General features: G+C 29.5%; 1 protein-coding gene across 1 annotated transcript; it reads left to right on the top strand.

Moving 5' to 3' along the window:
* Positions 1-8,087: 8,087 nt before the first annotated feature.
* On the top strand, positions 8,088-8,444 carry LOC114175377. Its single transcript, XM_028060150.1, has one exon. It carries the CDS (start codon positions 8,088-8,090, stop codon positions 8,442-8,444), a length of 357 nt encoding a protein of 118 aa, XP_027915951.1.
* The last annotated feature ends 4,012 nt before the right edge of the window (positions 8,445-12,456 follow it).

The raw sequence follows: 12,456 nt of genomic DNA, 5'->3' as shown, positions 1-12,456 counted from the left end.
TACATTATTTATTTTTTGAATCTTAATGAATGAATTAAACCTGTCTAATAAAAAGCATAGGAACGAGTCTTGCTTGTATAAGAATAATAATAAATAAACAATTTATTGTAGTTATTTAGCTACTAACATAAAACATGTAGTGGACATAGATATATTCTAAAAAAGAATGTTCAAACATATAATTGAGTTAACCCACTTAATTAAAAGTGACTTGATAACAAGGTTATTCGGGGTATGCTTATTTAAACTTTTCTTACAAAAAGAAATCGTTTTTAATAAAATAATTATGTATATTATTTTATAAACCAATTGTTCAAATAGGAAATTTTAATTTTATATTTTGGCTATTATCCAATACTTTAAGACTATGTTTGTTTTGCTGTATGCAGTGTTCCAATTTGGACAAAAAATTTAAAGGTATCAAATTAGATTTTTTATGTATAAATTATGTTTTCTAATTAATAAAAAAAATCTTTATTTTCTTTTTTCATTGGGTCTATTCAAGCATACATGATAGTAAAATAAACAAAAAAAATATGACAATCACTCATTATCATATCATAAATAATCATACAAAATTATCATTAAATGTAAAAAATTATCTAGCATGAAGCAGCAAAGTAAAGTAGCTGAAATAGTCACCAAGATAATTTGTAGACTTCTATTCTCCTTATTCAAAATAACACACTAACATATATGTCAAGTTACTTGTATTGTGTAATATCACTTACTAAAAAAATATGTAATGTAATTCAAGCAAAAAGTCATCTAAAAGTAAATAAATATTCATAGGATGTCCAAATTTTAGAAACTACTACTTAAATTAAATATGTGACATTATTATATACATATAAAATTTTATTTAAAAATATAAAATAAAATTTATATCAAATATATATATATATATATATATATATATATATATATATATATATAACAAAAGTTACCTTTATAAAAAAAATAAGTTATAAAGTTACCTTGTATTCAACATTTACATGAAATTAATATCTTCAAGCTTTCGTGAATTTAACTAGTTATGGCAATATTTACTGAAGTTATATATATATATATATATATATATATATATATATATATATATATATATATATATATATATATATATATATATATATATATATATATATATATATATATATATATATATATATATAACATATTTTAATATTAGAGTGTTCAAACATTAAAATAACAGAAATCAAATTTAATTAAATCTTAAAACAGCTTTCAGGTAATGAATGTTTTAACCAATTTTTTTTCCTTTGATTTCATAAAATATAATTTTAGAATTTCTATAGAAAATAAAATAAAAAATTTGTTGGGGAATCGTGGCTTCCTTTGTCTCTCGCCCAATGAAAGCTAAAACGTGGATTTAAATATCTTGAAAGCTAAACCCATTTGTTTGGTAAAAAACACTGGGTATAAATATCGATTGAGTTTTCTAATTTTTTGGTTTGGTTCAATTTGATTTCTTATTATTGGTTGATTCAATTTAATAACGTGTCTGTATATGACACGTGTCAAGCTATAAATATTTTTAATTTTTTTAATGTTTAATTTTTTAAAATTTATAAATGGTCACGTGTCAGGTTACCATTGTGTCATGTGACTATTTATCGTCGTGACACGTGACAGTCGTAATAGTTGTTTTCAATTTAGTCATTTCTTTAGATTTTTGGTTCAATTTAGTACTCTTATTTTTTAAAACGATCCAATTTTATTCTTTCCAATTTGAGACCAAATTATTAAATAAGTTTAATTATAATATATTTATATGATAAAATAATTTTTTTGAATTTATACATCAAATCACTACACCTAAATATTTAAATTACTTTGTTTTTTACAAATGTAAAAAATGACAAAGGTAAAAATGTAAAAAATAAAATAATTTGAGTATTTAGGTGGAGTGATTTAATATATATATTAAAAAAATTATTGTAATATGTATACATAAGTTGTAATTAAATTTATTTAATAATTTGGTCTCAACTCGGATACGAGAAAATTAGATTGTTTAAAAAAATAAGAGTACTAAATCGAACTAAAAATTTAAATAGAAACCTAAATTGAAAACAACTATTACTACTGCCACATGTCAAGACTTTAAACTGTTGTAGCATGACGGTAACTTTACACGTGACAGTTTATAAATTTTTAGAAAAAAATTAAAAGTTTCACGACTTGACACCTGTCTTGTATGAACACGGTTTTAACTTTAACTTAACAAAAATGACCAAATTGAACATTTTTAAATAATTTTAAAACTAAATTGAACCAATCAATGATAATTGGACCAAATTGAACTAAACCAACAAATTAGGAGATTAAATCAATAGTTATACCAAAACATTTTCGTTTTATAGAATTCAAAATTGTCTGAAACGGCTGTTATAATCAAAGGAAAAACATATATACTTTAGGTTTGCGTTGCATTCAACGAAACCAACCTTTCTGCAAATTCTAAACATGCACTAACTGGTTTAATTAAACTTTGACAAATTGAATTAGTATTGTTATAGCGTAAAAAGTTTAAACATTTTAGTTTCTTAAAAAGGATGTGACAGAAGTCTGTGGGTTCAGTCCAGACACGGAATGGATCAATACCTTCCGAATGTGGGCCCATTTTACCCCCTAATAGCTTCCTTACGTTTACACATTTTAAACTTCAGTAGTCCTTTATGCATCAAATAATATCTATACATAAGAATATATGTTGTTTAGTCCAGTTTATATTTAATTTAAAGAATACTTCTAAATTTAATTTAAAAATAAAATTTTAAAAAATGAGGAAATTATTTTCAAATTTCCCTTTTAGGCTTAAATCTATAAAGTTTCCCCCTCGTCTTCATCCATTTCTTCTTGGTTTGTTCCTCTCACGCGTGAAGCTGAATGAAGAGAATTTTTTGGTATGGCAGCATCACGTTCTTGAAATATCTTGAAGGTTCTTTGGTTCCAACCAAGTATCTCGGTCCTCCTACATTCACTATCAACAACACCATCTAATTACTTACAAAAATTGTAGGTTTGAATACCTCTCGTTTGTTGATTATTCCTTTATATGTTTGATATCTATTGCCTTACATTTGGTGTCCTATTCATATGTGATCAACCATTAGCTATATTAATCATTCTTCTATCTATTAACATTTAATATTTAAGAATTATTAGATTAGAAGTTGCTTACTAATTGCATGATGGGACAAATTGTATAAAAAATTTCTTTTAGGATTCATACAAAATCTCTTAAAGAAGTGATAATTAGAACACTAATGATATAATTGATCCTTCCCTTCTCCAATTCAAGGGAAGATAAAGCTTTCAATATAATACTAAAGAATTTACATGGTTTCAAGGTAGAATATGATGGGGGCAAACAACAACACAACAATAGAAAATGTTAAAAAATATCGTAAAAAATTACTTCAAACTTACAAGAATTTGTGAAGAGCGACAAAAATAGAAAATGACAGTAATAATCACAAAAGATAATCACAAAAGATAAAACCAATATTCTTAATGTAGGAAAACTCTTTCAATGTGAAAATTAAAAACCACAAGCATAAACTAGTCAATCAAGTTCCAATACGATTTGGGTACAAGAGAGTTAATCAAAATACTACTAGTCAATACTTCAAAGTAATAATGTTCTCAAATTTGAAGAATAAAAAAAGAGAAACCTAAAATAATTACACTAATGTAAAACTGATTTATCTAACCATAAACTTCAATTAATGATCCCAATGGTCAAAATGAATAACCATAATGAACGAAGCGAAAGTTGTAATCTTATTGAGACCACTGGGTGTACTCAACAAGTTTTCCTTTTATTTATTTTTTCCTCTTCTAAAGGCTACAAAAATTAATACTCTCTCTTAACTTATAAAACTCCTATTTACTTAGGTTAAGTGAAACAAAATAAGATACTACTTTAGACTTTTTAGACACATATTAGAACTATAATATAAATTTTTTAATATATATTTGAGAAAATCTTCACCTTTAAGACTATGAAATCTTGTTTAATCCAAAATTACTTGATAATTCATTTATATGTAAATATGAATTATCTTATTATTATTTTATAAATTTTAACATAAATCAATATAATATATAATTTTAAAATTAGGATGATAATGCAGGGTGGGCCATGCGGATTAACCTACTAGCCAGCAAGAAAAAGTGTGGGGATAGGAAAAGTATTTTAGCCTATTGACCCGCTTAGGCTTGCCTCACATAACTCGTATATATCTCACACGGATCAATGACGAGGATGTGATTGTTGACCTGCATAGCTTGTGATTTTTTTTACCACATTCTAATTTTTTAAGTTAAACAAAACTCTTTTATTTTATTTTATTTTATTTTATTTTGCTATTCCATGTTTGAATCCCTAAGTTAGTTCTCTTGTCTTCATTTATCATTGATTAATTCTTTCATTTTTTTTGGTAATTTGGACAATAATTTATTTTTATGGCTTTTTGTTCATGAAAGGTTTAACATTGACATATTTATTTAATGTGAATCTTAATCTTATGTTTACTTACTCTATTTCAATTTTATTATTAATGGTGGACTTAATAAGGTGCAATGAAGATGTGAAATATTAAAACAAGATTATGGTTATAACATTTGTATGAATTATGCGAGCTAACTTGCAACCCTTAAACCAATTGTTATGCGAGGCAGACCAATAAAACTAATCCAATGTTCTTACACAAAATAGAACAACCCAACCTATTTTTTACAAACCAAATATAAGGCGGGCAACCACATTGTATCTCTATTTAAAACTACATTATGTTGGGTATAAAATAAACATAAATGAATTAACTGTTGGAGCATTAATAATAGTTATTGAGTTAGTCGTTATGGTTAATCAATGATTTAGTCATTGTGGGTAGTTAATGTACTAGTCATTGTGAGTAATTAGTGTACTAGCAATTTATAGTTGTTATGAGTACAACAAACAAAAAAGTGAGTCTATAAATTATATAGTTCATTGCATGAAAACAACAACAACAACAAGAGGTGAATAAAGTTTTTTCACAAGAGTAGAGAGTTATTGTCTACAAAGTGATATCAAGAACCAATTAGCTTGAATGTTTAAGTGAAAAAAAAAAGATAGAGCTTGAGTGTTTGAGTGTTTTAGAAAAAAAAGAGTGAGATAACCAATCTTACAAACAATGTGCCACTATCCAAGTTGACAAAGGTAGTTAAGTATGACAATTAGAGTCTCAAAATGAAAGCTCTTCTTGGCTCCTAAGATAATTGGGAGGTGATTGAAGATAATTTCGATGAACCAGCCAACACCACGAATTGGTCAAATGCTCAGTTGAAAGTGTTGAAAGAAACACATGTGAAGGACAAGGCAACTTTGTACATTCTGTACCTAGTTGTGGACGAGTTTGGATTTGAAACGATTGCAAGTGCCAAATCTTCAAAAGAAGTGGGTGAGGTTCCAAAAGCTTAGGGGCGAGTTGGAAAGCACGAAGATGAAGGAGACAAAAAGAGTAACTGAGTACATTACTTGGGTTGAAACCGTGGTGATCCAACTTGCTAGAAACGAAGAGATGTTGCTCGCTATATGGAGAAGATTTTGAGGTCGAGACCAATGACTTCAAGAATGTGGTGTCCGCGATTGAAGAGTCCAAGGACCTATCAAAGCTCACAATTTAAGAGCTTGTAGAATCTCTTGAATCACATGAAAAACGAAAGAAGAAGAAGTGTCAGCTACTTGATCAATTACTTTAAACAAAGATGTCAATTAAAGATGAGAAAGCTCATAACACTCAAGGTAAAGGACGATACTGAGAAGGTATAAGAAGCAATCTTGGTGCTAGAAGTCAAGGACAAGAATTATTATATTAGAAGTTGCTTACTAATTGCATGATGGGACAAATTGTATAAAAAATTTCTTTTACATTCATACAAAATCTCTTAAAGAAGTGATAATTAGAACACTAATGATATAATTGATCCTTCCCTTCTCCAATTCAAGGGAAGATAAAGCTTTCAATATAATACTAAAGAATTTTATATGGTTTCAAGGTAGAATATGATGGGGCAAACAACAACACAACAATAGAAAATGTTAAAAAATATCATAAAATAATTTCTTCAAACTTGCAAGAATTTATGAAGAGCGACAAAAATAGAAAATGACAATAATAATTACAAAAGATAAAATCAATATTCTTAACGTAGGAAAACTCTCTCAATGTGAAAATTAAAAACCACAAGCATAAACTAGTTAATCAAGCTCCACTACGATTTGGGTAAGAGAGTTAATCAAAATACTACTAGTCAATACTTCAAAGTAATAATGCTCTCAAATTTGAAGAATAAAAAAAGAGAAACCTAAAATAATTACACTAATGTAAAACTGATTTATCTAACCATAAACTTCAATTAATGTTCCCAATGGTCAAAATGAATAACCATGATAAACGAAGCAAAAGTTGTAATCTTATTAAGACGACTAGGTGAATATGTCAACAAGTTTTCCTTTTATTTTTTTTCCCTCTTCTAAAGGCTACAAAAATTAATACTCTCTCTTAACTTATAAAACTCTTATTTACTTAGGTTTAGTGAAACAAAATAAGATACTACTTTAGACTTTTTAGACACACATTAGAACTATAATATAAATTTTTTAATATATATTTGAGAAAATATTCAACTTTAAGACTATGAAATCTTGTTTAATCCCAAATTACTTGATACTTTATTTATATGTAAATATGAATTATTTTGTTATTATCTTATTATTATTTTATAAATTTTAACATAAATCAATATAATATATAATTTTAAAATTAGGATGATAATGTAGGGTGGGCCATGCGGATTAACCTGCTAGCCAGCAAGAAAAAGTGTGGGGATAGGAAAAGTATTTTAGCCTACTGACTCGCTTAGGTCTGTCTCGCATAACTTGTATATATCTCACACGGATCAATGACGAGGATGTGATTGTTGACCTGCATAGCCTATGATTTTTTTTACCATATTCTAATTTTTTATGTTAAACAGAACTCTTTTATTTTATTTTATTTTATTTTGCTATTCCATGTTTGAATCCCTAAGTTAGTTCTCTTCATTTATCATTGATTAATTCTTATAGTTTTTTTTTTTTGTAATTTAGACAATAATTTATTTTTATGACTTTTTGTTCATGAAAGGTTTAACATTGACATATTTATTTAATGTGAATCTTAATCTTATGTTTACTACTCTATTTCAATTTTATTGTTAATGGTGGACTTAATAGGGTGCAATGAAGATGTGAAATATTAAAACAAGATTATGGTTATAACATTTGTGTGAATTTTGCGAGCTAACTTGCAGCCCTTGAACCAATTGTTATGCGAGGCAGACCAATAAAACTAATCCAATATTCTTATACAAAATAAACCAACCTAACCTGTTTTTTACAAACCAAATATAAGGCGGGCAACCACATTGTATCTCTATTTAAAACTACATTATGTTGGGTTTAAAATAAACTTAAATGAATTAACTGTTGGAGCCTTAATAATAGTTATTGAGTTAGTCGTTATGAGTAATCAATAAGTTAGTCATTGTGGGTAGTTAATGTACTAGTTGTTGTGAGTAATTAGTGTACTAGCGATTTATAGTTGTTCTGAGTACAACGGACAAAAAAATGAGTCTATAAATTATATAGTTCATTGCATGAAAACAACAACAACAAGAGGTGAATAAAGTTTTTTCACAAGAGTAGAGAGTTATTGTCTACAAAGTGGTATCAAGAGCCAATTAGCTTGAGTGTTTAAGTGAAAAAAAAAAAAAGATAGAGCTTGAGTGCTTGAAAAAAAAAAAGAGTGAGATAGCCAATCTTATAAATAGTGTGCCCCTGCCCAAGTTGATAAAGGCAGTCAACTATGACAAAATGAAGGCTCTTCTTGGCTCCTAAGATAATTGGGAGGTGGTTGAAGATAATTTCGATGAACCAGCCAACACCACGAATTGGTCAAATGCGTAGTTGAAAGTGTTGAAAGAAACACATGTGAAGGACAAGACAACTTTGTACATTCTATACCTAGTCGTGGATGAGTTTGGCTTTGAAACGATTGCAAGTGCCAAATCTTCAAAAGAAACGGGTGAGGTTCCAAAAGCTTAGGGGCGAGTTGGAAAGTATGAAGATGAAGGAGACAAAAAGAGTAACTGAGTACATTACTTGGCTTGAAACTGTGGTGAACCAACTTGCTAGAAACAGAGAGACGTTGTCCGCTAGCCAAGTTGTGGAAAAGATTTTGAGGTCGATGACCGATGACTTCAAGAATGTGGTGTGCGCGATTGAAGAGTCTAAGGACCTATCAAAGCTCACAATTGAAGAGCTTGCAGAATCTCTTGAAGCACATGAAAAACAAAAGAAGAAGTGTGAGCTACTTGATCAATTACTTTAAACAAAGATGTCAATTAAAGATGAGAAAGCTCATAACACTCAAGGTAAAGGACGATCTTGAGAAGGTATAAGAAGCAGTCCTGGTGTTAGAAGTTAAGGACAAGAAGAAGAGAAATAACAGTCCGATCAAGAAAATTGGCACGAAAGAGGATGAGGTCCATGGAGAGGAGGTTGGTCGAGCAACTAAAATGTTGAGTGCTTTAAGTAAGGTAAGTATGGTCATTATGCAAAGGACTATTACTCAGACAAGTGTTTTAGTTGTAGCAAGGTCAAACATTTTGCTAAAAATTGTCCATCTAAAGGAAAAGAAGAGATGATCAACTTCATAAAAGAAGTTAAAGAAAAAAAACGACATTGTTGATGGTGGCAAGTAGCTCGGGGGCCGAGCACAAGCGAGTGGAGAACTTAGTAAGAAAACTGAGTAGGTTGGAGAAGTTGGTAAGATATGCATATATCCCAAACAAAGCGGTGGAGCATATGAAAAGCTCGAGTAGCTCGATGGAGGAAGTGAACATCTCGCAAAGCTCTGTGGGGAGTGTAGGTAGCTCAATGGGCAATTTAGAATAAAGAGTTGAAAAGGATGTTAGAGGTAATGCAATTTTACAAGCAAGCTTAGAAAGAAGGAAGTATACTTTGTAGAAGCGATGCTTGGAACTTGAAGAAGATGCTTCAAAATTGCAAGAACAGTTGCAAGTTGAGAAAGGTCTACATAGCTGCACTGGAGGTGCAAGATGAGAAGTGGCAACTTGAAATGGATGAGGAGATTAAGAGCAACAATACGTGGGCATGGTCTAATCTTTCAAAAGCATCTCGACCTAGTGACAAGAACTCAGTTAATGACAAGTCGTCCACAAAGAAAAAGGAGAACCCAATGAGTAACAAATCGGCTAAAGAGAAGAAGAAGTCTTCCACCAAGAATGTAAAAACTGGTAGAGGAGAGAACAAGTTGGTCATAGTGAAAGTGAAGTACAAGTCGATCACAAACAAAGTGAAAGCAAAGTTAATCATGAAGAAAGTGAAGAACCCGACTATCCATGAAAGGAGCAAACATAGTGTGAGAGGAATTATTACACGTGGGAAGTCAGGATGAAGAATAGAGGAACGGAAGGATAAAATAAACATTTAAGTTTACGAGAGAGTTTTGTTGAGTTGAAAATAAACTTAAATGAATTAACCGTTGAAGTCTTAATAATAGTTAATGAGTTAGTCATTGTGGGTAATGTACTAACTGTTGTGGGTAGTTAGTGTACTAGTAATTTATAGCCGTTGTGAGTACAACAAACAAAAAAATGAATCTATAAATTGTGTTGTTCATTGTATTAAAACAACAACAACAACAAGAGAGGTGAATATTTTTTTCATGAGAGCTATTTTCTACACATTCTATGAAAATTAATTGTTGGTATACTAGTTGATGTGCGTATAGTTTTCTTACTAAGGTTTATTTACTTATAAACCACATTGGTTGTTTCTAGGAGGATCAATCACAAATGTACACAGAAGCACACATTTTTATCCACCAAATGCCAAAACATTTAACTTTCTGATTCGGCTCCGTGTTGCCAGTGGGTCCTTGAACAAATTTACACGTAGTATATTGTATGTTATTCTATATCTACCTTCCCAGTATCAACATCTTAAGCTACCTTTTTAATTCTTTACTAATTCATTTCCACCAGTTTTACTTTCTTAGCCACACAACCCATACCTTTGATAGTATCCATTTATAATCCAGTAATTAAATAAACCAAGGACTGGCTTGTGTTCATGAACCTTGAGCTTCACTTTAGTTAGATCAAAGAGATGCTTAAAAGTTAAATTACAAGTGTTCTTCCTTTTTGCATCACAAACCTGCTTTTGACCTTAGCTGAATAAGAATCCCAAAATATTATGATATCTTCCAACGTACACGCAAGAGCAAGACATTGATGCCTACTCCTTTAAAAAAATTCAACAAATTAACACAATATTTACTGTTATTTCTTTAGTTTTTAGTACTTTTCCCCTTTCATATTCTTAGAATGTCTAGAACTAACACATATCAAAGGAAAAAAAAAGAGAGAGAAACAAACTTATTAATTATTAAATTGAAGACACACAGCTATTACACATCTTATTCTTATGAATATAAAATACCTTTTTTCACGTGAATTATGTCAAACACACAACATCTTAAAAGTTATTTCCATTTATAACGTGTCAAAGAGAAGGGTACCCCACTGAATAAAATATGAAAGCAGATAATATTTTAAAGGGTGAGAACTTTTACTTGCACTTTGTCATGGGCGAACCATGGTGCAACATAATCTATAATGGACAAGATTTCGTGAAGAAATAAATCATGGTTTCAAACGATGAAGAATCTATTCCTACTGATAAAAAGGAAATCATGATCTACATTGTTGCAGCTTATTGGGTCGAACAACTTCTTATTAATCAGCATTAGCAATGGCAGATCATCAATGGTGGAAAACTGATGATACCTATAAAGACGCACAAAAGTCATACTTTGGAATAATAAACCTTTATGCTAATAATTGAGTAGTACCCGTACGTTGCATGGGTTCCAATTTCAAAAGTACAAGTTCTCATTTAACAGTAACCAAGTTATAATTTTTGAATAAGTTAAGGAAGTTCAGTCTCATTATTCCTTTTTGAATTCAAATCCATACATTATAATTTATTTATTTATTCATTTAAATAATTTTAAATTTTGTGATGAACTTTGAGATTTTTTTAAAGATCGGAAATTGAAGAATTGTTAAAAGAGTACTTAGAGATTTTAAAATGAGAAATATAGTCTTAAAATTTGAAGTGGAATTTAATGGACAAGTTTTGATTTAAACAAGGTTTTAATATTGTCGGTATGACTTTGGTAGTTGGAATAAAAGTGACCAAAATTTATAATTGAATAACAACGTAAAATTGTCTTTTGCTATAAAAGTAAGATCAATTTTCAAGGCTAATCAGCTTTCGTAGAACACTTGTTAAGGAATCATAGGTGATTTTTTTAGTAGAACGCGTTGGAATATATTTTTCTTAAACCATTTAATGCGTTTTGATACGATTTTAAATATATTTTTCGATGGAAAATATCTTTTAACAAATTTTGATAATTTTCTCTAATAACAAGTTGAGATAATATATTTTAAGTAGTTTTCTATCTTTTTATTTTTTTATATTTCAAAACTAAAATACATATTCAAATTGTAATTATAAGAGAAAGTTGCAAAATTTTAGTTTATTAAATATCATTGTCTTATTTTAATTAACATCCTGAAATCCTGAATGAGCTAGTTGGGAAAATGTTCACACCAATGAAACTTGTTTCAGTGAACCAACCACACCTGAACCTTGACTTGCACAGCAGATTCAGTTTTTCACCATGTTTTGCGTGTGCTAATTTTTCCTCAATTGGATCTCAAAGTCAGGTTTTTCACATACTGTTCCTGACAGTTAATTTAATTACACTTCTCTCGAGGGTGTGATTTCTTAAGAAACAAGCATTGACCCATTAATTTTTCTAACAACTTTTACCTTCAAGTGTCTCACTTCAGTTCACACGAGAGACTCCAAGACTTGCAGTTGTCAACACTTTAAATGGGAAAATGATATTTTAACCCACTTTTTTTATCCACTTTTAATCCATTGCTTTAATCACCATTAGATCATCTTTTTTTTATTCTTTTTAGTGATGTGATGTGATGATCTAATGGTGATTGAAGTGGTAGGTTAAAAATGGGTCAAAAAAAGTGGGTTAAAGTATCATTGTCCGTTTCGATGTGACCATATTCATTGATTTTGTAAACAATATCAAATGGGGGATGCTGTTGTAACACTTTATTTATCCACTCCTGTCTCATCAGAAGAAAAAAGGTTTCATTTCGAAAATTTGGTTCAGAAAAACTTAGCCCAAAAAATCTACTAAGATTTGAATCTAAGACCGTCTAGCAGAATTCAAAAGACAGTAACAAAGGTGGTGTGGTGTGCACACATAAACTTTCATTCCAAAG

Source organism: Vigna unguiculata, chromosome 3 (genome assembly GCF_004118075.2).
Source record: "Vigna unguiculata cultivar IT97K-499-35 chromosome 3, ASM411807v1, whole genome shotgun sequence".
Classification (NCBI taxonomy): Eukaryota; Viridiplantae; Streptophyta; class Magnoliopsida; order Fabales; family Fabaceae; genus Vigna; species Vigna unguiculata.
The sequence above is the reverse complement of the archived record's forward strand: the minus strand, read 5'-3'. Positions and strand labels throughout refer to the sequence as shown.

Coding starts and splice junctions, on each gene's coding strand:
- LOC114175377 (XM_028060150.1), top strand. CDS start 8,088: ATGAGTTTGGCTTTGAAACGATTGCAAGTGCCAAATCTTCAAAAGAAA.